Source organism: Sesamum indicum, linkage group LG3, assembly GCF_026168435.1.
Source record: "Sesamum indicum cultivar Baizhima isolate 11 linkage group LG3, ASM2616843v1, whole genome shotgun sequence".
Taxonomy (NCBI): domain Eukaryota; kingdom Viridiplantae; phylum Streptophyta; class Magnoliopsida; order Lamiales; family Pedaliaceae; genus Sesamum; species Sesamum indicum.
Genome location: NC_142659.1, coordinates 6,255,758 through 6,280,105, shown reverse-complemented (window position 1 = coordinate 6,280,105; position 24,348 = coordinate 6,255,758). Strand labels below are relative to the sequence as shown.

The window sequence follows — 24,348 nt, the reverse complement described above, 5'->3', positions numbered from 1 at the left end:
CATACAATCTAAATATATTTTTGCTTTTCGCATAAAAATTAATAAAGCATTTTCGTCTAATTGACAATGCAAGAAACTAAAATAAAAATGAAACCAAACGGCTCATAGTTTCTAGATGATGCAACTCTAATTTGGAAATATTTGGCTAACAAGAACTTAAGCGTAATTGTTTGGGAGTCGGTGCTTCGAGAGAGAGGTTACTCCTTAATTTGACCAAGCCCCCAAGTGCTCTTCCAGTGAATAAGTTATCTCTAAGGAGAAAGCCTTTTTTTTTTTTTAATTAAACCACCTGGATGTGGGGAAGGGAGCTTTTCAAAGTCTCCAGTCATTCTATATCCCTAGGGAGCAAGTTGTTTCTCTAGTAGATAGGATTATTTCTGCTTTCGTAGCGAGGTGGTTAGGCGGACTCCTTTGGTCAAAACTCTGCAGATCCTCAATGGCTTAACTGGCAGCAGTTAACGCCTCAATGAAGTTAGCTTGAGAAGGCCCCCGGCTTGTGGCAACTACGTCCTCGTGGACATAGGGCAACTGCTACCGAGGTAGGTTGCGGAGGCCCATGGACTTGGGTCAGATCTCCAACAAGGCTTTTTCGGAGTTAGAGTCTTCAATTGACATAGGTATATTATTTGCTTATCATATGTTTCTCTTCATGTTTGTTTTTTAAGTTTTACTCTTCTGATGTTGATTTTTCTTTTTGCATGCAACGTTGAAAATGTACAAGAATTTGCTTTGAGATAACCTTAAGGGGAGTCTTCGAGGGTGTCAGCGCGCACCAAGTCCTCCTCCCGAGCCTCAAGGTGGAGTCTTGACTCCAACGACTCCAAGGGGCTCAAAGTGGGCCAAAGGGGAATCTGACCATCCTATCACCGTCGTCCCACTATGAGTTTCTATATGCTGGATCCCTACAGTTCCTCCAAGGGATAAGGGGATCAATCATCCTTCTGTTTGGCTTTCTCCATAGCTGGAACATTTGTACGACCAGTTCTTTGCTGCAGGAGTGATATGGGGAGTTCACTCTTCCCATGGACTTCTTTTAAGGCATGTTACACCTGGCGAACACGCGACACTTGGCTTCTTCCTCCATGGAGTAGTTAGCGGGTTGTATTGCCAGTCACTTCTCATGGTAAGAGTTTTTCTTCTCAAGGTAACTTCCATTTTCCTTGGCTTCTTATCACAATTGTGTACCAACTTACGGGTGTCAGTCGTCATGGATTTTCTTGAAGACATAGTATCCTTCTCCAGGAGATAGGTAGAAATGGGTGTAAAGGATTTTTTATACAAGATCCCTCACACAAAGACAAATTGGGTAGCCCTCGCCTTGATTCTGGCCACCTCTCGTCGATCCAAGGAGAGGACACCCCCAAAAGCGATGCCACAACGTCTTGTTTCCAATCTCTCCTGGTGGAGGTGGTGGATTACCTCTAAAGGGGCTCTTGCACTGAACATATGTTGTATTGTTATTTGTCTCGTCTGATAATCTTTCGTTAAACTGGCCAGCTCGAATATGTAGTTTGATTTTAAGTTTTCTTCCCCAGATATCAATTGTAATCAGAAACTTTTGAAAATCGAGTATAGGTCCCCAATCCTCTGAAGGTATTATATCATGCTAGCCTCCTTTGTTTCATACATGCCTTCCACTCGCTTGATGATTAACTGTGAGTCGGAATGTGTGATGAGGTGTTACGATCCTGCTTCCCAAACCATCTTCACACCTCATATTCTGCCTCGTTGCTAGAGGTTTTGAAGTCAAATATTCATCACGAACTCGAGGTCGTCCCACCACTCCCACTAAGGGTGGTCGCGTCGTCCGCATACAATAACTATACCTTTTTACTAGGAGTAGGAGCTATCATTTTTAATACAAAATTCACCAGGGCTTGAGTTTTGATGGTCATTTGCTGTAAGTAGGAGAAGTCGTATTCACTTAGTTTGATAGCCTACTTGACCAGTCTTCCCAAGGTCTTTGGCTTCCGCATGGTTTCAGCATGTGATTACTCCGCACCCCTATGGGGTGTGAGAGGAAGTAGTGTTGCAGTCTGCGGGTTGTGATAACTTAGGCGATAACAACCCTTAGAGAAGGTATATGAAGAAGAGCCGACAAGAACAAGTTTGGCAGGATCAATGGGGTTAGATCCTCATTCTTTTTCACGTGGTGGGGTCACCGGAGAAGTTTCCTCAACCACCTAACCAACCTGGTTGTCTCTCAGTTGGAGATCAACTCCCTCTTGACTCTTGATTCTGCTATTGAATGCATCTATGATCCTCACTTGATACGAGAAAAAAATGTTCGTTGGAGTGAGTCCAATTGAGGTCTTTGAGTCTCGATCTCTTAGACCGAGCCTGCAAAAAAATACATTAGCACTCCAACATCTAAGTCAGTAAAAAAGTGAGAAAAAGATAATTGTAAATTATTAAAGGTAATAATAACTAATAGAATCATTGCAAGAATAATATTAAATTGTGTATCCTAACTTCTTGGACGATCATCAGAACAATGTTACCCTTTTAAAGTGAGGAAGTTTTAATATTTATAGTCGCCTCCCCCAGATGGTGGGACTGAACAGCCCGATCCCCTTGGACCCAGGAGAGATGTTACTCCTTAATTTGATTGAATCCCTCCTCATTCGGGGGAATAATCCCTGCAAATAGGTGCTCCCCCAACGAATAGGGTCATACCTTGGGATAGGGTTGTTTATAGGGTTATTCTAGCATTCCCGGCGAGGTGGTTGGGTGGACTCCTTTTGTAGAAGTCCCTAGAACCTTGAGTGGCTTAGTTGGCAAGCCTCAATTGCGTTAGCTTGAGGAGGCCCCCACCACGTGGTGATTACATCCTCATGGACGGGGTTTAACTGCCATCGAGGAGAGGCGTGGAGGCCCATGGACCTAGGCTTGATCTCCAACATGGGTTTCTCCTAAGTTAAGAGTCTTCAAATTTGTGAAGGCCCAATGGGCCTCTCCTACCGGGGCCTTTTCTACTTTGGACCGAGCGGGCTTCCTTATGTATCTTTAGTATTTAGGGTTATCAAATTTAATTCTAAAAATATTATAATGAAAGTATGTTTTAAAATGAATCACATTTATAAAATCAACGATTTATTTTGTGTCCGTTATACTCTTTTAAGTGAATGTAATGATTTATGTACGTACATCTATAAGATAGAGATTATATATGTGTTTGTGCTAAGGATAAACATCTTTATGTAATTAAAAGACTATTTTAATAAATATTTTAAATTATACTAGCGCTTAATAATTAGGAATAGTAAATATTTTTGGACCCCATATATATATATATATATAATAATAACAAAAGAATGCATTTGAAGGAGTTATCAAGAGATAGAAAGTGAATAAGAAATTAGGAATAATTAAGAATAAAGTTAAATATATAGTGAAAGCGGTTGGGACAAAGATACCTATATACTACGTACATGGTAGCTAGGGAAGTGCGTAGTTTAATGGTACGTAGTTTTCAATGGGAGTCTTATAACACAATATATTATATTAGGTTGAGTAGTTCAATAGTATGTATTGTAATAATATTCCATTCTTAGCAAGTAAGATAGATATATATATATAAATGTATTGTAATGATTGGTAAGGGTAATTAATAAGTGTGGCGGCAAAGACAATAAAGTCAATCCTTGCAACAATATGTATGATCATAAATTAGGATAATTATCACACTAATTAACAATATAAAATGAGTTGATCGTTTTTCATTATTATAAGTAGGTTTATTCTGAGACACTAACCTTAATTAATTCATTTTGTCTGTGCAACATGCAGTTTAATGTCTGTGCAACATGCAGTTTAATGTCTGTGCATTTGGAATTTTGGTAGGTAAAGAGTATGGTATCCTAAGCTGCTATAGCAACACTATATATATTAATAATTGATTGATCCATCAACATCCACACAAATATACCAACCTAGCTCAATTCCATCTCCCTGCAAAAATCCCACCCTCCCACTCCCCACTCACCTCTGTTAGAATATTTTTTACCATATATTAATTAATTAATTAAGAGAGCATAATAATTAATAACATTAATTATATAATAATAATAATGAAAAGTAATATATAGTATGAGTTAGATTGTTAGATGGAGTTAGCTAGCTGCTATTAATTAGTCTGATCTGGTGTGGTGTGGTGGGTTACCACCTAAACACATATATAAATATAATTCTGGATTATTAATTATACATATTTTGACAGGATGAGGATGGATGGATGTTGTCCCTTGGATGACTATATATATTATATGTTAATTAATGTTGCTCATCTGTATAATTTAATAATCATAATTGATATATATATATATATATATACACGTATATAAAAATATCCCGCATAGTTTGAATAATTATATTATTTTTAATATATATTCTAATCTTTTGCCTATTAAATCACCACCAAATTATTTTTATAGGCTTCCTTGAATTATATAAGGCTAGGACCCATTGAAGACTAGGACTCCTTGCAAATGAGGGGTCCTCCTAGACAAATAGGACTCCTACTAACACACATCCAACTATAGATAAGAACGACCTACTTCTTATTCTAACCATCCCCATCAATCTCCACGAATATCTAGGGAGTGGGATAGACCCCCAACTGACGGGGGTACTCCTCTATAATTACAATCTTAGTTCCTCTAGGCGGGGATACCTTTCTCACGCCCCTCTTACTCTTTAAACTCCTCTTTCACTCTCAAACCTATTTTTTAAGCTATTTCTAAGTATATTATTATGTGTTCTTACACTTTTCATCAACTTTATTCATAATATCTCGACTTTTAATTAAATTCACTTACTTTTTCGCTTATTTTATTTCGAATTTAATACTAACTTGGGCGTTAGAGTGCTAACGTCTTTTTTGCAGGTTCTCCCTTCAGAATTTGCATTTGCTTCGACCCAAGTCTTGAAGTGCGTTTTCTGAATGCCATCAATCATATTTTTTAAAAAAAATATATTCAAAAAATCATTTAATTAAAAAGAATAAATAGTTAATTATTTAATTTTTATCATCAAATTAATAAAATTCTTTTAATGAAATAGTTTTCTGTATTTTCTTGTATACATTCATTATTTAATTTTGAGTCTGTAAAATATAATAACATTCAAATTATTTAATCTACTAGTTTTCTTACTTCATTATAATTAAAAATATTTTTTCCAATCAAGAAAATTTTAATTGAAATTAAAATACAAAATCGTTGGAATTTTTTTTTTGAATTATATATATAATATAAGGACAAAATTATTGAAAAATTAATTAAAAAGAGTAGGTGTTATATTTATTAGTTCGAGCGAGTAAATATTAGATAAAAAATAGTTTAGGAAGAAAGTGTATTTTTAGCTAATAAATAAATGCAATGATGATGATGATGATTAATGTAGTAAAGTAAAGAAGGCATTAGCCACCTACCTACCTACAAATTATTACCAACACATATGATATGAGCTCCTCCTCCTCCACCTCCAATTTAAACAAATAATAAATATCTTTTGCAAATCCCAATACATGACACGTGTCACATTCATTGTCTCCAAACAATACATACATATATATATATATATAGTGACGCCAATGAGAGTGGGGATAGAGATATGGAGGAGGTCAGGGGAGAGACACGTGGAGGGCAGAGGGAGGAGGGACGGCCAGGTTGGTCACCACCTGGTCGGTCGGTGCCAACCCCCCCCCTTTTTATTTTATATTTTCTCAAGGCCTAAAGGGGGGTGGGGGTGGATGGATGAATGATTAATGATGAATGCATGAAGCTTTGATTTTTTCCTTTTTGTTTTTTTTTGGGGGGTAGGGGGGGGGGTGGGGGTGGGGTGTTGCTATAATCAATCAGCTTCAGCTACATACATAAATTCCCAAAAACACTTTCCTCTTACTATATAATAATACAAACAATTCATTTGTTTGTGTTTTTGTTTTTTCCCACACCCGCAACATAAGTTGATGTCCTTTATGTAACATTACCTCATCAAATCAAAATGATCATTATTCAATATATTGAATGGATGATGTGAGTGGAGCAGCGTACAAAAACATTTTCTACATTCATTATTTAATTTTGAGGAGGAATTTAAGATGAACAGAACAGACTGAGAGAGTTTAATGAAAGAGACCAAACTTGATTTGGGCTTAGCATTTTTGTGATTTGGAGGGTTTGGGTTTGGGTTTGGATTTGGGCTTTATGGCAACGACTACTGCTTCTCTCACAATATTTGGGCTTTTTATTCAGCTTTCCGGGACCAAAACCCCCCATTTCAGTTCAAAGTTCAAACCTCTCCTCTCCTGCTTGCTTTTCCCTCCTGCTCAACAATAAACCCTGCACTGCCATTCCCTCTCCATTTTCAATTTCTAGTTCAGCACCAACAACTGGTAATTGTACCAAAATGCACCTCTCTTGTTTTTCTTTTATCTTATGTCTTTGTGTGTAAAGAATTCAATTCCCAAGTTGAGTGCTTGGTGGGGAATTCTCGTTTCCCATTTCCAATGCTACCTCTCCGCCATTAACAAATATTCTTGAAATCGTACCAACACAACGTTTTATTATCTAATCCTACGTACAAACTTGGTTCAGTTTCTTGTCGATTCAGGTTTTTCATTATTGGCCTTGGAAAAGCATGGAAGCACCAGCACCGGAAAACACTGCGGAAGTGAAGCTCAAAATTTCTTCCATCTCTCCACACAAGGAAGGAATTGTTCAAATCCATGACTTGGAAGAGGATTTTTCGTCTCCAACACCAGTGAAAACCAAAGAACCATCACGTATTAAGGGCAACGAAGAGCGGGCTGAACTTCCGGACAAGTCGTCCTACTCTATGCATTTCTTAATGTGTTCATATATCTATATATATACATATATAAAACTGAAATTTAGGAAAGATGACTTCTTTCTGTGTTATCAGGTATGGTACCTTACTGGAGATTTTTAATCGCATGACTAGTTCGTTGAGGTTGTTGAGTCTACGTAAAAGGACACCAAGTTTTCAGAACATTAGCAGTCAAGTTGAAATCCTGACAGGAAGGTAACTTGTTCTTCCTTTTGACCTTTTTCATTATGTGCTTTCTGTTCTTATGGACGCCGCATATCTGTTAGCTTAGGTATACTCCAAAGGAGTCCGTAAGGTCTTTTCGTCCTCCTTTTTTATTTTTAAGATATGGAACTATGTCTTCTATCTCTGTTCTAGTGCCCTGCCATTCCAGCGGGTCTTAGCGGAATACATTGTGCCTGCTAGTGTTAACTGTAAGTTGACATGTGAACTCGAGAAGGCATTTTTTAAGAGGATCATCGACCATATTGATTGATGATAACACTAATAATCTTTCTAGGCTAGCTGATCTTATGATGTTCTTTCACAGCATTGTAAGATGTTTCCAGTTAACTCAGATAAACTTGTATTAATATATGCGGATGCAATAAAGTGGGGTTTGGGGGGGGGGGGGTGTTGGGTTGGGTTCTATTATGATAGGATTCTTTAATGTCTTACTATTATGCTGTAAATTGGTCTTCAATCTCTATTGCTGTACGAGGTTTAATCCTTTCCTTGTTACTTCCTTGTATCAGAAAATTCCTATACATACATATTGGACAAATAAAATATATACTTCCTGAAGCAGTTCAGATTGATAAGATTCTCATACATGATGAGAAAACCAAGTGCATGAAGTCAGACATGAAGATTACGTTGCTTTTTGATGTTGTAAAAGATCATCATGAAGAATCTGCATATGTGGCTCTGAGCAATCTTTTCACTTCCAGACTAAGAGAGTTTTACATCAGACATCCTGAGGTAATGTCTCCTTTCCACAAGATTATGTCGTAACTGAGAAAATGTTGTGATTGGATATTTTTCTGTATTAAAATAGTTATGTAGCTATCTTATTTCTTTATGCAAGTGAAAAATTTTCCTTTCTACAGTTGGAGGGATTAGAACTGAGCCTGTTCACGTATGGAGCAGAATGAAATATTTGAATGGATTTGGTTCATTTGTCTTAATCGCAAACCTAATGCTATGCATTAGTGGAATTAAGTGATCACAATTAATTGGAATCAAACAATTACAAGATCTGTATTTTTACTAGTCACTACCCTCATTTGCACTGTACCTATAAGACTGTTGGGTACAGAGCCACGCATTTTTTACTATCTTATTCTTCAAATCCAGCCAGATCTTTTTTTTCATCATTCTCTATTGAGGTGTGGTTACAGCACTTTCTTAGCCTGGAATTCAGATGATGGAAAATGCTGTTCTATTCTCAAATTTGTATTTGCTTAAACTTTGTGTGCTGAACCTTTGCTCTTGCTGTTTGCTAGCAGGGCTGTGATATCCCTGAAGCTGCACTACCAGAGCCATTCAGCTCAAGAAAAATCGCCATAAATGGAGACTCAGTCTCTGCAAACTTATCAGTTTTGTCTGAGACGGAGACATTAAATTCATCCCATCTGCCTCCTTCTTTTAAAACACACTTTCATCAGAAGGCTGCTGCGACAGAGATGGAGAGGACAGATGTCATTTCTCCTGTCAAATCTGCATGTGAGGTTAATGGAGAGATGGATGGAGAGATTGAAGAACTAAGGTCACTTCCTGGTTCTTCTTCTGTAGCCAGTGGGAGTGAGACCACTCCTCTGAAGCCTCTTGTGGGAAGTGATAGTGTAATTGTTGAAACACCAGTACAATCTACCCCAATGAGGTCAATTTCGCCAACTAGATCAGTGCTAACCTGTGAAGACGATACCAAGAAGACGGCAAGCCAAACCAGCAAGCAATCCACTTCAGCTGCTAAGAAATCATTAGATTTCTATGGCATGGACGGTGAAGACACTATCTTCTCACAGAAGCAAATATCTGTTTGCTTGACTGACCTTGTTCTCTTGATTCACCAAATATTTCAATCTGTCAACTTTTGTTCAATTACAAAGGGAGAACTTGTTCAGAAGATTATTATGAATAATTTTGAGATTGATGACCACAGTAAGCTCAGATGCTGTTATCTATTTTCTTTTCTTTCCTTGTTATGCCCTTCTTTTAAGTTCCAGTGCATAAGTTTCTCAGTATGCTTTCCTTACATGCTTAGATGAGGTTGAAATGCAAATGGAGCACCTCGAGAGGCTGGTTCCAGATTGGTTTTGTAAGAGATTGGCGCCAAGTGGTGACCTTCTGTACAAGTAAGTTCTTTTGCCTGAATATTTTCTTTAATGGGCTGCCAGAATGGATTTTATCAGTTATATTGTTTAGGAAATGATCTAGTAATTGGTTTGAAGAAAAGGGTTTATTTGGCTAGGTCATTCTGCTTAGATATGTTAAAGCAATGAATTATATTCACAAGAACACCTGGAAAATTTTGATCTGTGGGCATTTAACCTTGCAAGAATGGCTGCTAGAAACTGCTGACTTGGTGTGATTTCTTGTTCTCACAATACCTATGCATCCAAAGAGGGCTCTTTATGTTGGTGTTTTATGTAAGATTGATTTTTGTTGCATTTGGCAATTTAAAATTGTTGGTGGTATGAGTTATCATTCCCCCACTACCATTGTCTCATTGTGCTATTTCTTGTTTTCACATGTTGAACTTGAACTATATTTTTGCTTGCTTACAGAAACATTATACTTTTTTTTTTCCTCATGAGTTTCGTTTGTTAGCAACTAATTTATGTATCTATGAGCTTTAACATATGAGGAGTTTATTGAAACTAGTAAATTTTAAAACATCCTAGATATTCATTAGTGTACTTCTAATTTGACACTTCAATAGTTGTATCTTTCATATTTGATGATATGAATTCAGAAGATTTGGTGTGTGCTTGGCTAAGATTACATACCTCGTTTGGTAATTTGCAGTGTCAAGAAAGTATCAGATGTGAACTCCATCTGTGAAAGAATTGATGTCATATGATCAGAGGTCAGTGCCTTGTTAGATATTGTTTCCTAGTGAAGTACGCCCAGCAAAATTTGAAAAACAACATTCTTATAAGGCTGCGTATCTAGTGTCATGCTAGCATAACAACTTTTAGTGGCTTTCATTTTACCATAATTGCCTCTGATATTGTCTTATATTCTCTTGCAGGGAACATTGACTTGACTTCGAGTACATTTCAAGTTAGGTATTGAAGGGGCCATTAATTTTTTACCTCTCTTTTCAGGTGTTAGAAATGTCCAAATTTAAAGGCGGCAACAATTATTCTGATCTATTGTTAAAATTGCTTATCCTGGGGCTCCCCTGAGGATGTACATGATTTCCATGAGTACGTAATTACTGTTGGGCCTTTTGCTTGCTGTTCCGGAGTTTTCAATTGCAATTAATCAAAATGAATGATTTGTGTGATTGTTGCAACATTTTGAAAGGAAGGCATAAATTATATCTAGAGATGGTATTTGAGTTTTGAGTGAAAATAGCAAGTCGACAGGAATAAACAAAGTTCTTGGTGCGTTGTAGGAACTATTGCAGCCTTGAACTCTGTGTTTAGGTCTGAGAATTCTTGCTTGCATTTGCCCCTCTTGGAGCCAGCAACCACAGAAGTAACGGGCACAAACCAAAGGGAAAGGAAGAAGAGAAATAAGACACAACTAAAGCAAAATTAAAAGAAGGGAAAGTGTGATGCTAATAGGATGAGTTATTGGACCAAGTACGGAATTCCACAAAATCTAGATGCATTAGGAAAGAATACATGCATGCAACTAAGGTAGTAGATGATTCGAATCAAGTTGAACACATCATTGTTTAAACTTGCTGAATTGATATCAAGCTTGAAAAATAGTGTTTGAGTACGATTTGATTACTAATTTAATCGAGTTCAAATAAATTGAATTAAATATAAATTGAGCTCGAACAAAGTATATTTATATTTTTACACTAATCAAATCAAGTTTAAACCAAATTTGAAAGTTTTTGTTCAAGTGTGGTTTGTTAAATGTTATAAATTAAATTCAAATGAGCTTTTATCAATCAATTCCAATTGAGTAGTTTAATTTTTAATTGGATAGGTGGATACATTAAGTCATGAAATGGTCCATGCTGCATCTTTTGCAGAATACTATAACTGTACTTGACGATTCCTTTTATAATAAAAAGAAAAGAAGTTTAAAAACATTTAAGAAGGAAGCGAAGATGCCCAACCTGGAGAATATAAACATATACTGGGTTATTTAGCAGAGAAGTCAGAGAAATGGCATTTGGACGCCAAAAGGGCACCTTAAGCTCTAATGTAAATTGAAATACCTTTGCCATTTGACAGAAACCAAGAAACTTAAACCCGTAGCAACATGGAATCGTATAGTCCATTGGATTGGTTAAAATGCGCTCTGATTTTTGTCTACCTCACTTGGTACTCATCTATTTACGACACAATTTTGCTGCTTCCTTTACCTATGTGATTGTCGAGTATCCTTCTAAGATAGTCTAGCTGCTCAAACTCACCTTGAAGTTCTTCCCACTGCAAGGACGTGAAGGAAAAACCATGCATTAGCACTGATCATATTTTCGAGATATATCATTTACAAGTACGATGGCTATTGTCCACCAAACAGAACATTTTGTTCGAGAGTTAAAAAGGAGTTCTAAACAAAGCAGGAAGTAGATTAAAGAAGTTAGACATCAGATAAACCCAATATTTGTAACTCAGATGTAAAATCAAGGACAGAAGTCACAGAATCTTGAATAATCATCTAGCATAGCCAGACAGGCTCCTACCGCAGAACCATGTAAACTAGTATTGTACAGTTGATGCCTTGCAAGGATGTCACAAAAGGTGCTGGAACTATTAAGTTCTTTATTGATGATGAACAATTGATGGATGCTTGACTTTTGCCTAGAGATGTAGAAAAGATAGGTGTCTTTGACTACTAAATCTTGCAAAGGTCAACTTAGGTATTTGCACAGATGAAGCATGCAATTGCATCACCAACTGGTCTTAGAACTAATATTGTGTCCAAAGTTTCAAGCAAATTGGTATAAAGAAGCTCTTCCAATTCAATTAACAAAACCATGTGTAAGTAACCGTGCCTGCTTGGGTGTTCTGCTGATCCACTCATACTGTCAATTGAACTTATCTTCGGAAACTGAACGAAACTAGCAGATATAAGATAAAATACACAAACTAATAAAAAAAGTCTTACTTCTTGATGGGATACAGAGATGAGCTTCCACCCAGCTGCAGTGATGAAACGGCGTTTTAGCATAGTATGGCCTAGCGGAATTGCTGCAAAGAAATGATGTCACGATGGGTTAAGATATAGATAGAAGCATATACTGTTCCACATATCCAGAAGAGTTTGTGTCGACATAATTTGATATACACACCAGAATTTCTTGAGAAATGCATTGGCCCATCAATTTCTAGAGCAACTTTCTGATCAACCAAGGCTGCATCCAAAGTGTAGCCCTCCACATTATATTCTTTGACCCAATCTAGGCCAGTACTAACAAGGAGACGGGCTACCTCCTTCTGAAATGAGGAAGTCACCATCTGATTAAACTTCTTAGTTTGTCCAGCACGAGTAATTTTGTTCTCTAGCTCATTCGGCAAGGATAATTGAAGATGGGGATACTCAAGTTTCAGGCACTGGTTCACTAGGTTCAGCTGAGAAGCAAACATAATATCTTCTCTATACTGTTCAGAAACTTGTTGCTCCTTAAAATGGCTCAAAGTTCTCCAGACATGTGAAAAGAATACACGATTTAACTGGCCCAGAACTGCGTACGACCAAGATATATTACCCAGCTGATCTCTGACAAATGTGAGTGTGGGAGAGCTTGACGCTTCTGAATCTACAAAATTCCCAGTGCTTTCTGCTCCTCTCTCATCATCAACATTAGATGATTTGTTGTCTAGGCAGCACTTGAGCTGTTTCACATCCTTAAACACATTGTCTAGAGACTCCAGTATAGGGTCTGCAGGCCCATAGAGTGAAGCAAATGCCCACAATACTTGAGCAATTTCTTGCGGCTGAAAAGTGTGAATTATATTTGAGGCCCTTTTAGATAATTCTGAAAACAGCTCTGGAGCAGAGTGCTGCATAGAGGCAAAGGCACCAGCCAAGTTAGCAACATTCTGTGAATTGAATTCAGACACTTTAGTCAAGGCCACCTCAGCCACCCTGTCCATTTCTGATAAATAAAGAAGCTCGCCACCAATCTTGGACAAGGCCCACGCAATATTGGAAACTCCCTGTGCCGAACACTCAGGCAAGGCAGCCATTGCCATCCCCACAAGCATACACATCTCTCTTTGCCGCGCAAATGTCAATCTACGAGTCCTCATCATTGACACTTTCTCCATATTCCTGGCAATCCTATGTAAAGCTGTGGCAATATTCAAAGGCGATAGGGGCGAAGGGCTAAGCCCTTTTGCAACAGCTGTGATGACATCAGCTGTAACCTCCAAAACTTCCTCAGCAGTCTGCGCTTCCACAATCGACTTATTCAAGTTAATTTCTTTCCTACGGTCAGAAGGCCCTGAAAACTGCGAAAGCCTCTGAACAAATGTTTCCATAGATTTCTCCTTCCTTTCTTCGAACATCCCACCTGCAATCATACTCACCTTTCTCCTAAGATGACTAGTCTTATACGGAGAATCTACATCAAAATCTGCCTCATCAATGTCAAAATCCTCATCCTCATCCTCATCATCATCAGTGGAGTTCAACACGTTTACTTTGTCAATTTTCGGTTGATTTTTCTTCTTTTTTTTCCTCTTCTTCTCGCCAATAACCAAGCTCTCCATTTTCTCAGTCAATCCTCTGGCCTCGATAGATTTCAAAGCAACCTTCCTAGCCCTTACACACCACTCCATTTCATCAGATTCTTGCAATAACCTAGATTTCGGCTGCTTTTTCCTCTTCCTAGGGGGCAAATATCCATATGGGTCAATCTCCCCAAGAAACTCTGCCTCCCAATTCGCAATATTAGGAGTCCACTTGTCTTTTCCCACGCTATCATCATCATTATCACCATCTTCAATGTAATCCGCAGTTTCAACAGCTACAATGTTGTCGTTTCTGCTATAATTCTTTCCAGAATTTATGCAACAATGCTTTCGGGAAAGGGAGTTGAGGTGGATTCTTGGGCCAACAACGGGAAGCGAAGTCTTAAAGGTGGCTGCTTTTGCAGATGGGATGTGGAAAGTGGCGACTGAATTAATCAAGCCTGATGCTTCCATGGCTTCTATTTCTTCCTCTTTCCTTAAATATTCTTGGCAAGGTATTAGACGGTTTAATCACAAGATTGGAACTGACCAGCGGCTGCTCATTGACCGGAGAGACGAAAACTTCAGTCGCCGCCGCTCCTAACAAGAATTTCAGTACAGGAAACCTCTCTCTGCACTTCCACAGAACAGGATAAGAGGAAAGAGAGGGAAGATATTGGCAGAGGTAAAATGGTGAGTGAAAGAAAGAGCAATCAATGCGTCTTTATCAATTGACAAAACTACCCTCAAGGACCATCTTAATTCCACAAGTCAACCCACCCTCAGAGGGTGTCACGGGCGGACTCTCTTGTCACGCAGCGGAATATATTTTTCGCCCGTGCGGCGTCTCAGGTTTCACCCAACCTTCGACCAGCCTTCGCACATCTCAGAGTTTACCGACTGTTCGTCGCGTGTCTTCGACACTGAAGCTCGCTAGCACGACATCTGAACGCATCCCTGCGCGGCACCGCGTGCCTTTGCGCTCGCCTATCCAAAATGCCCATGTTCGCCGAGGCTCTCGGCACGCACGCCTTAGCGTCTCTTAGCGGCCGGCCCCGACTAGCTAGTCTGCCGCCATGCGTCTCGCCCACAATCTCGGAACCCGCCGACGCATCCCTCGATGGCAAGGAGCATCCTCGCTCTGCCTCGGCATTACGGCGCTCCGCATGCGCCCGCAACGCCCGTCTCATGTCCAATGCACACTCGGGGCATCCTTGGCGCACGCCTTCGTCGTGGCCGTCTTTTATGCCTCGCCCGAGTAGGACCGCACCTTAAGTCCGAGGCCCACATGATATGCCGACATCTTGCTTTGATCCCGCATGGCATGCCCGACATGCCTTCTTGCCTTTCGACGTGGCTACATAATTTGCCCACAATGCGGCGTCGCCCCACGACCGCTCATCTTGGCCAACGGACCCCCATGGACGGCTAGAACCCGATAGCGCGTGCCATGAGTTGGATCACGAGGTCTTGGAGTGCTTGCCTCGATCACCCATTCGCACGAGAGGTGTTGCCCCAAATATCTCGCAGCCCGCGGAGCAACCTTGCACGTCACACGGAACCTCTCGGCCGCATTTGTGCCCAACGTAGGCTGTCCTGGCCCTACGCTGCCCGTCCGGTTCCCATGCCTTTCGGGGACTCTAAACACTCCTTTGAGATGCCTAGAGCCGGCCCTTGGAGGCCCCCAACATGCCCCCAAGAGATGCTCATTTAGTGCCGACGTTGCCTACCGCCACTGCCGTCGTGCACGGGGAGGGCCGGCTGGAGCTCACCGCATCATACCCCCCTTATAATAGGCTTAAGAAAGTTTTTCTTATTTCCAGCAGTAGACATTGAAAGGGGTTGAGGAGCGCACCTTTTTCGCATCTCCCTCAACCGACGTCCAAATCACGTGCCGCTTGAACCGTAGCGTAGCCTACGACTTCTACATCATAACTCTTGAATTTCAGCCCCATCCGATCATCCATCTCTGAGGAATTGCCCATGCAATATTATGAAATTACAGTCTCGCCACTGCACTGGCAGACTCTGAAGATCATCGTCGTTTCCTACCCAAACGGAACCGTCTACCTCTGAAACATCTTGGAGGTGTTCCCACACTCCAAGGATCTCGCCATAGAAACAGTTTTGCAAATCTCGAAAGATAAAGCACTCTGCTTCACACATTTCTCTCCTGCTCGCGCGCAGGGTGGCGCCTGATCGTCGCCCTTATATCTCCTTGCCCAAACGTCCTCGGAATGACTTCATACTTGGCGGATAGCATCCCCACACATCAAGGAAGTTCCCATACGAACAGTTTTGCAATCCCCAATCGGTAAGAGTCTCTGCTCGCAGGCCGTTTGCGCACCTGCGTGCCGGCCGGCCTCCCCTAGCCGCCCGCACGTCCTCCGCAAGTCACTGCCGGCCGTCTTGCCCAAGGAGCGGCCAGTGACATTCTCCCCCACTCGATCCGTTGACGTCCTCGTCAACACATACACGAAGGATTGAGGTGTATGCGGTGCCCAATACTCTCTCTCAGTATCGCGCGACACCAGACCGTCCTCCTACTCTTTCGAGCACTTCGGTCGTGAAGTGCCTCTTTAGCACCCCACGTAATCTCCCCACAAACGGTGCCTCTGCCGCACCTGATGTGATCATCTCAACGCAAGTGGAAGTCCGTGTACTCGTCGACACCCTCTTCCCAAATCTGTGCTAAGCTCCCCCACAAAACATAGTGCCTCAAACGCACTCGATTCATCACGAAAATTCAAAGCGGAAGTCTGTGCCTCTCTCTACACTCTCTTCCCAAAGTGGCGGGTAGCTCTCCACAATCGTGCCTCAATGCACTGCATTTCTCATTGTCTGCTCAAGTTGGAAGTCTGTGTACTCCTCTACACTCTCTTCCCCAATGTCGCTCAATCGATAATGGAGTCTGTGTACGCTGCTACACTCTCTCCGAACTGTTGCTCACTGACTGTTTGCCCCCATAGGTAGTGTCTGAATACACTCAATTTACAATGCAAATACCACAGGTCGGAAGTCTGTACACGCATTCTGTACTCTCTTCACGACTTTTCAAACGGGTGGGTAGCAAACTGTGCTTCAAGTCCCGTCAAGTGCGCCTCTGAAACTCTGATGTCCCTCAAAACAGTGCCTCAGATACACTCGAATTGATTTGGAACGACTGAAGTGTGGAGTCTGTGTGCACGCTTCACACTCTCTCCCCCACTCGAGGTGTTGCCGTCCTCGGCAAACACTCATACCCGCCGCTGCGGTTGTTCACACTTGAACCAACTTAAACGCACATGGGCCGATTGCCCAAACTGTCGGAACCACGCCACTCGTGGACCGAACATCTCTGCAAAGAGTCCTCTCTTGACTCAGCACAAAAATAGGGTCACTGCCCCCAAAGATCGCGGGACTGGGATTTCATTCACAACGCAACACAAGGCTAAGATTTCTTGAATCCTCGCCCGGCCGCCAAACTCAAATTCAATTCCAAATCCTAGCCCGGCCGCACCATGCCGCTCATGGTGCCAATGGAGCCCGATGCTCCCCTCAAATCTCAACTCGGTAGTCCCCCTCGGAAATCCATCAACCAAAGAGCCCATAATATGGTGTCCGAATCCCCTCGAAGAACATTCGCAATTCCGCTCAATTATGCTCCTGACGAGCATCCAACGCACGGCTTAGTGGGCTGCTCCCACTCAAGCTCCGGACAAGTTGCCGTTTTTCTCATAACGGATGCTTATGCCCCTCTGGTTCTTGAAGCGTGCCATCTTTCCTCTAGACGCACTCTCATCTACCACAACAGCATTCCATCCCACATTTCTGCTCGGCCACATACGGCTCATACCGACAACTGCCCACAAAACGAAGGGGTCTCAACATCCACTCCTCGCAACCCCAAGGGTGGCTTGTTCCAAGCACCTCATGTGCAATTGTGCCTAAGCACCTCAACATTCTGCTCATCCTTCCCCGCTGGAAGGTTCCTCGAATCCTCATGAGAAGGTGGCCCTTCATCCACCACTCTCCACAAAAGGTGGCATCTCGCACACCAAAACGGCCTGAACGCCTAGATCACCTCCTGACTTGCGGCAGCTCCGCACACATGGTTGCTTATCTCGCAATCGTGGCTCTCGCAGTCCACCCGACGCATCGGCATGTCCCCCTCTCGCTCAGGGAAGCCAAGATGAATTCTGAAATCTGATATTCGTTCCTTCCAAAAAAAATTTCGGACCACGGTTGACAGCTCGCTCAACATATCTGCGACGCTAACCCAACTGCCAACCAATATCATCAAAGTTGGACCGTAGCCGCTTGCTCTCTTGAAGCAGCTCAAACTCGCGCGAAAGGACTCTACTGAACATAATCTCTGTGGCAGACGTCCCCCAAAATCATACCGTCTCACAATCGGCTCGCTGAAGCATTTTAAAGCCCAAGACAACAAAGCCACATATCTGTGCCCGAATTACGGCATAATCTTGTCTCAACTGACGGTCTCAACCCAACTGAGCTCTACCTGATGTAGAGGCGTGTGCCAATCCAGATCTTCAACTGGGCACAATTCTCTTTGAAGAGTCCAGAGCCCGGGTACCGGGCTCTGATACCAACTGTCACGGGCGGACTCTCTTGTCACGCAGCGGAATATATTTTTCGCCCGTGCGGCGTCTCAGGTTTCACCCAACCTTCGACCAGCCTTCGCACATCTCAGAGTTTACCGACTGTTCGTCGCGTGTCTTCGACACTGAAGCTCGCTAGCACGACATCTGAACGCATCCCTGCGCGGCACCGCGTGCCTTTGCGCTCGCCTATCCAAAATGCCCATGTTCGCCGAGGCTCTCGGCACGCACGCCTTAGCGTCTCTTAGCGGCCGGCCCCGACTAGCTAGTCTGCCGCCATGCGTCTCGCCCACAATCTCGGAACCCGCCGACGCATCCCTCGATGGCAAGGAGCATCCTCGCTCTGCCTCGGCATTACGGCGCTCCGCATGCGCCCGCAACGCCCGTCTCATGTCCAATGCACACTCGGGGCATCCTTGGCGCACGCCTTCGTCGTGGCCGTCTTTTATGCCTCGCCCGAGTAGGACCGCACCTTAAGTCCGAGGCCCACATGATATGCCGACATCTTGCTTTGATCCCGCATGGCATGCCCGACATGCCTTCTTGCCTTTCGACGTGGCTACATAATTTGCCCACAATGCGGCGTCGCCCCACGACCGCTCATCTTGGCCAACGGACCCCCATGGACGGCTAGAACCCGATAGCGCGTGCCATGAGTTGGATCACGAGGTCTTGGAGTGCTTGCCTCGATCACCCATTCGCACGAGAGGTGTTGCCCCAAATATCTCGCAGCCCGCGGAGCAACCTTGCACGTCACACGGAACCTCTCGGCCGCATTTGTGCCCAACGTAGGCTGTCCTGGCCCTACGCTGCCCGTCCGGTTCCCATGCCTTTCGGGGACTCTAAACACTCCTTTGAGATGCCTAGAGCCGGCCCTTGGAGGCCCCCAACATGCCCCCAAGAGATGCTCATTTAGTGCCGACGTTGCCTACCGCCACTGCCGTCGTGCACGGGGAGGGCCGGCTGGAGCTCACCGCATCATACCCCCCTTATAATAGGCTTAAGAAAGTTTTTCTTATTTCCAGCAGTAGACATTGAAAGGGATTGAGGAGCGCACCTTTTTCGCATCTCCCTCAACCGACGTCCAAATCACGTGCCGCTTGAACCGTAGCGTAGCCTACGACTTCTACATCATAACTCTTGAATTTCAGCCCCATCCGATCATCCATCTCTGAGGAATTGCCCATGCAATATTCTGAAATTACAGTCTCGCCACTGCACTGGCAGACTCTGAAGATCATCGTCGTTTCCTACCCAAACGGAACCGTCTACCTCTGAAACATCTTGGAGGTGTTCCCACACTCCAAGGATCTCGCCATAGAAACAGTTTTGCAAATCTCGAAAGATAAAGCACTCTGCTTCACACATTTCTCTCCTGCTCGCGCGCAGGGTGGCGCCTGATCGTCGCCCTTATATCTCCTTGCCCAAACGTCCTCGGAATGACTTCATACTTGGCGGATAGCATCCCCACACATCAAGGAAGTTCCCATACGAACAGTTTTGCAATCCCCAATCGGTAAGAGTCTCTGCTCGCAGGCCGTTTGCGCACCTGCGTGCCGGCCGGCCTCCCCTAGCCGCCCGCACGTCCTCCGAGGGTGAGGCTGATCAATCTTAATTCCACAAGTCAACCCACCCTCAGAGGGTGAGGCTGATCAATCTGCTGAGCATCAAGCTGCCTGACGAAAATTGTTGCTGGGAATGCTAAGACTGTTGAGGAGTCTCAGTGCCGAGCAGAGGGATGCTGGTCCCCGCAAGTGTAAAAGGACTACAAGCGCGAAGCTGAAGCCTTTCATTGCTAGTAGCCGCGATGGTGTGACAACAGTGGTTCTAACACTTCTACTGCTGATTCATTGAGGAAGCGATCTGCATTGTGTCGCAATTACAGGCCAAAATGCGACTTTAAAAGGGAGCCGCTCAATTGATGAGATGAATTTGGACCGTGCAAGCGCGCCCAAAATTGGGAGCGAATTGAAATCCCTAAGCGCAGATGGCGTCGTTTTTGGAGAATTAGGGCTCGATCACTTGGAAGAGGGAATTGGGGATTTAACTACAATTGGGCGATCTCACGCTAGCTCATCAGATGACACATGTACGGTAGGCAACGCGCGTGAGTAAGGTCACAGAGGGGTTGCCATTATGGGAATGTCCTTGTGTTGCCATTAGGCCACCAACTCGAGCTAGACGAAGTACAACAGATGACCACTTTTTTGGAGCAATTTTAATGAATTTCAACTTTATTTCTTTCTTGTCTTTTTGTCTGTAATTCTATTTTAGAAGCAAGGAACGTTGTTGGGCAAGATTATTATGAATTAATATCAAATTTTATCTCCCTTCTCAAGTCTCGGTTTCACTCCATTCCCACCTCCTTTCTCTTCTTAGTTATTTCTTCAAATTTTATTCATTGTTCATGACAATTTGGCCTCAGAGCCAGGCGATTCTTGGAACTGAAAACATGCTATAATGGCTGATGGAACACGGTTAAAGGAAATACAAGAGGCACAAAAAAAAAAAAAACAGACATTATGTTCATGGATGAGAGATCTAGAAGGCAAGCTAGTGAGGATGAGATCCACAGCCATTTGGATCAGGTTATGAAGGTGCAAGAGGGGCTCCAAGCCTCTGTTTTAAACGTAGAACACAACCTAATAACAGTACAACAAAAACTTCAGAGTGTTGTTGAACAATTGCAATAATACAATAGGAACAAATCAATATTGGGGGAAGGTTTGACTCTCTCTGTAGAAAAGGGTTCATCATCAAGGGCAGCTGTGCACAATACCTTTTAGAGCTGAGGGCACTAACATCTCCAGGTAGGAACAACACACACCAGAGCCTGGTTCTTACAGTGCCTTGAACAGGTTATAGTTCCTTTATTTTGATGGGGAGAATGCTAGAAGCTGGGCAAGGAGATGTGCTAGATACTTTAAGTTAATCCCTATCCCTGAAGATCAAAAAGTTCCTATGGCTTCGATATACATGCAGGTAAGGCCGAGTTATGGTACCAAGATTATACTGAAAAAAGAGAGTTTCAGTCATGAGAGGAACTAGTGAAGAACATCTTTGAAAGATTTGAAGACTTGGATAAGGAGAGGTTGATGACAGAGTTTAACAAGCTACATCATGAAACCACAGTCAATGCTTATTTAGAAAGGTTTGAGGAGCTCAAGGACCAGATGCTTATACTCAATAAGAATCTAGAAGAAGAATTCTTTAAGATGAAGTTTATCAGTGGGCTTAAAGAAGAGGTTAAATTGTTTGTATCCACATGTAACCGAGCCCCACTGGATCAAGTTGTTATACTTGCAAGGAAACAAGAGCATACAATTAATGCAATACTTAAAAGAAACCACCAACCTAACAGAAATCTCTCATCAAAACCTCCTGCTAAACCACAGAACAGGATCCCTACTCCAAGGAATTTTACTCAAGGTAAAAGGTTTCTTACTGAGGCTGAGGTAAGGGCTAAGAAGGAGAAAAACTTGTGTTACAGATGTGATGAGCCATATGTTGCAGGATGTAGATGTAAATACAGACAAGTCTACATGTTACTCAGTGATGAAGAGGCTAAGGATTATGATGAAGCTGAACTAGGAGAACAGATAACTGAGAAGGAGATAATAGTGTCCTTACATGACATGAAAGGAGATAACAACTGCAAAACCTTGAAGGTTAATGGAACAGTAGGGGACAAGGAAATTCTTATCCTCATAGCGTGTGGAAGCACTCATTGTTTCGTTGATGAAAAAGTTGCTAGGGAATTGGGTTGTGAGTTAGAAAACACAGACCCTATGACCATTAGAGTAGCTGATGGCAGTAGACTCATCAGTAAACTGAGATGCCCAAGGTTTAAATAGGAGGTGTAAGGGCAAAAATTCTCACACTCTGTCAGATTGTTGAAACTAGAGGGTATGATTTGGTGCTTGGTTGTGATTGGCTTAGCAATAGAGTTGGATTTCCATCAATTCAAAGTAACACTTACACAACCAGAAGGAAGGATAACTCTCAAAACCATTTACAACTAGGTATTAAGATGATGTTTTGCAGTCTTTGGCTAGTTTGATGAGAAAGAAGAACCCTGAAGTAGCAAGGGAACTATTGTCAATTCATAAGGTCCCAGTTCATAGTGAGGGAAATGTTAGGATGCTAGAATTGCTACAACAGTTTGAAGATGTGTTCCAGAAGCCCAGCTCACTTCCTCCTGAGAGGAACATAGAGCATTGTATTAAATTACTGCTTGATGCCATCCCTAAGAGGCAGCTCCCTTATAGGTATGCCCTATGGTCAAAAAGCTAAAATTGAAAAGATTGTCAAAGAAACACTGAGCAATGGAATCATAAGACCAAGCCAAAGTTCCTTTGCATCCCAGTGTTATTGGTTAAGAAGAAGGATGGAGGGTGGAGACTCTGTGTTGATTACTAGTACCTTAACAAGCTTACTATCAAGCACCACTTCCCTATCCCCATTATTGATGAACTACTTGATGAATTACATGGTGCCAAATACTGTTCTAAAATTGACTTGAGGTCAGGATACTCTCAAATAAGGATGAGAAGGGAAGACATTCCAAAGTCTAGTTTCATTACTCGCGATGGGCACTATGAGTTTTTAGTCATGCCTTTTGGGTAGTGCAATGCTCCCTCTACATTTCAAGCCCTCGTGAACACTATCTTTGAGCCTTGTCTCAGAAAATTTATTTTGGTCTTTTTTAATGATATCTTAGTCTATAGCAAGGATTGGGGAATGCACCTAGTGCACCTCAATAAGGTGATTGAGTTATTGAGGACACATCAATTATATGCTAAGAAGAGTAAATGTACTTTTGCTCAGCTGAAGGTGGAATACTTGGGTCATAATATCTCTTAGGAAGGTGTTGCTACTGACCCCCCACAAGATTGAAAGCATGCTTAAGTGGCCAGTGCTTACTACTGTTAGAGCACTCGGAGGATTTCTGGAGCTTACAGGTTATTATAGAAGGTTCATCAAGGGTTATAGGGTTATTAGCAAACCTTTGATAGTTCTGTTGAAGAAGGATGCTTTCGAATAGAACCATGAAGCCGATCTGGCCTTCAATCAACTCAAGACTTTGATGACTTCTGCCCCAGTTATTGCCATGCCAGATTTTTCCAAGCCATTTGTAGTGGAAATTGATGCTTGTGATAGAGGTATTGGAGTTGTTCTAAGCAGACCTATAGCTATTTGAGTAAGGCCTTAGCAGCTAAAAATTTAGGGTTATCTACCTATGAATAAGAGTTCCTGGCACTACTACTAGCTCTGACCAAATGGAAACATTACTTGCAAGGGAATCATTTCATCATCAAAACTAATCGAAGGAGTCTGAAGTACATTTTAGATCAAAGAGTAGATTCCATGCTTCAACAGAAGTGGGTAGCAAAGCTATTAGGTTTTAGCTACGAGGTTCAAAAGAAGAAAGGGAAGGAGGACCGAGCAATAGATGCCCTTTCTAGAGTAGAACATGAGGAGGCAGTGGCTCAATCCTATGCCATTACCACTCAAGTCCCCTTATGAATGGAAGAAATACAAAGCAGCTATGAGGAAACACTCTATTCCAAACAATACTCCAAGCAAAATCTGTGGATAGTATTTATTTTCCTGATTATACTTACGAAGTTGGAATACTCATGAAGGGAGGAAAGGTATGTGTGGGGAGTCATAGTGGTGTCAGGGAGAAAATCATCAAGGCATTACATGATTCAGCCTTAGGAGGTCATTCTGGAATTAATGGCACCTACCAAAGGATTAAATCACTGTTCTATTGGCCTACACTCAAGATTGATGTTCAAACTTGGGTTAAAGAATGTGAGACATGTCTAAGGTCCAAACATGAAAACAACTCCTATCCTGGTTCGCTACAACCTTTGTCTATTCCTGAACAAGCTTGGTCTTACATATCCATGGACTTCATTAAAGGTTTGCCTAGTTCTGAAGGTAAGTATTCTATTCTGGTGGTGGTAGATAGGCTCACAAAGTATTCTCACTTTATAGCCCTTAAACACCCATACACAACCACCACTATTGCCAAGGAC

The 24,348-nt window shown here is 42.3% G+C and overlaps 2 protein-coding genes across 4 annotated transcripts; one reads left to right on the top strand and one right to left on the bottom strand.

The window, feature by feature from the left end:
- Positions 1-6,032: 6,032 nt before the first annotated feature.
- On the top strand, positions 6,033-10,356 carry LOC105157369 (CDT1-like protein a, chloroplastic). Of its 3 annotated transcripts, none has more exons than XM_011073780.3 (8): positions 6,033-6,397; positions 6,616-6,827; positions 6,928-7,047; positions 7,587-7,812; positions 8,340-8,994; positions 9,098-9,188; positions 9,862-9,922; positions 10,088-10,356. In XM_011073780.3, exons 2-7 carry the CDS (start codon positions 6,643-6,645, stop codon positions 9,914-9,916), a joined length of 1,332 nt encoding a protein of 443 aa, XP_011072082.2. In that variant the 5' UTR covers positions 6,033-6,397; positions 6,616-6,642; the 3' UTR covers positions 9,917-9,922; positions 10,088-10,356. The 3 variants fall into 3 exon arrangements, with proteins under 3 accessions (XP_011072082.2, XP_088734986.1, XP_088734987.1); XM_088878860.1 differs by having other exon boundaries at positions 6,600-6,827; XM_088878861.1 differs by lacking the exon at positions 6,033-6,397 and having other exon boundaries at positions 6,404-6,827.
- Positions 10,357-11,129: 773 nt separating this feature from the next.
- RAP (RAP domain-containing protein) lies at positions 11,130-14,440 on the bottom strand. Its single transcript, XM_011073779.3, has 3 exons — positions 12,320-14,440; positions 12,136-12,218; positions 11,130-11,453 (listed from the first exon to the last, which is right to left on the bottom strand). The coding sequence occupies exons 1-3, from the start codon at positions 14,175-14,177 to the stop codon at positions 11,358-11,360; spliced, it is 2,037 nt and encodes a 678-aa protein (XP_011072081.2). The 5' UTR covers positions 14,178-14,440; the 3' UTR covers positions 11,130-11,357.
- Between the last annotated feature and the right edge of the window lie 9,908 nt (positions 14,441-24,348).

Coding starts and splice junctions, on each gene's coding strand:
- LOC105157369 (XM_011073780.3), top strand. CDS start 6,643: ATGGAAGCACCAGCACCGGAAAACACTGCGGAAGTGAAGCTCAAAATT. Junction 6,828..6,927: donor CGGGCTGAACTTCCGGACAA/GTCGTCCTACTC, acceptor CTGTGTTATCAG/GTATGGTACCTTACTGGAGA. Junction 7,813..8,339: donor TTTACATCAGACATCCTGAG/GTAATGTCTCCT, acceptor GTTTGCTAGCAG/GGCTGTGATATCCCTGAAGC.
- RAP (XM_011073779.3), bottom strand. CDS start 14,177: ATGGAAGCATCAGGCTTGATTAATTCAGTCGCCACTTTCCACATCCCA. Junction 12,219..12,319: donor GCATTTCTCAAGAAATTCTG/GTGTGTATATCA, acceptor ATTTCTTTGCAG/CAATTCCGCTAGGCCATACT. Junction 11,454..12,135: donor TCTCTGTATCCCATCAAGAA/GTAAGACTTTTT, acceptor ACGTCCTTGCAG/TGGGAAGAACTTCAAGGTGA.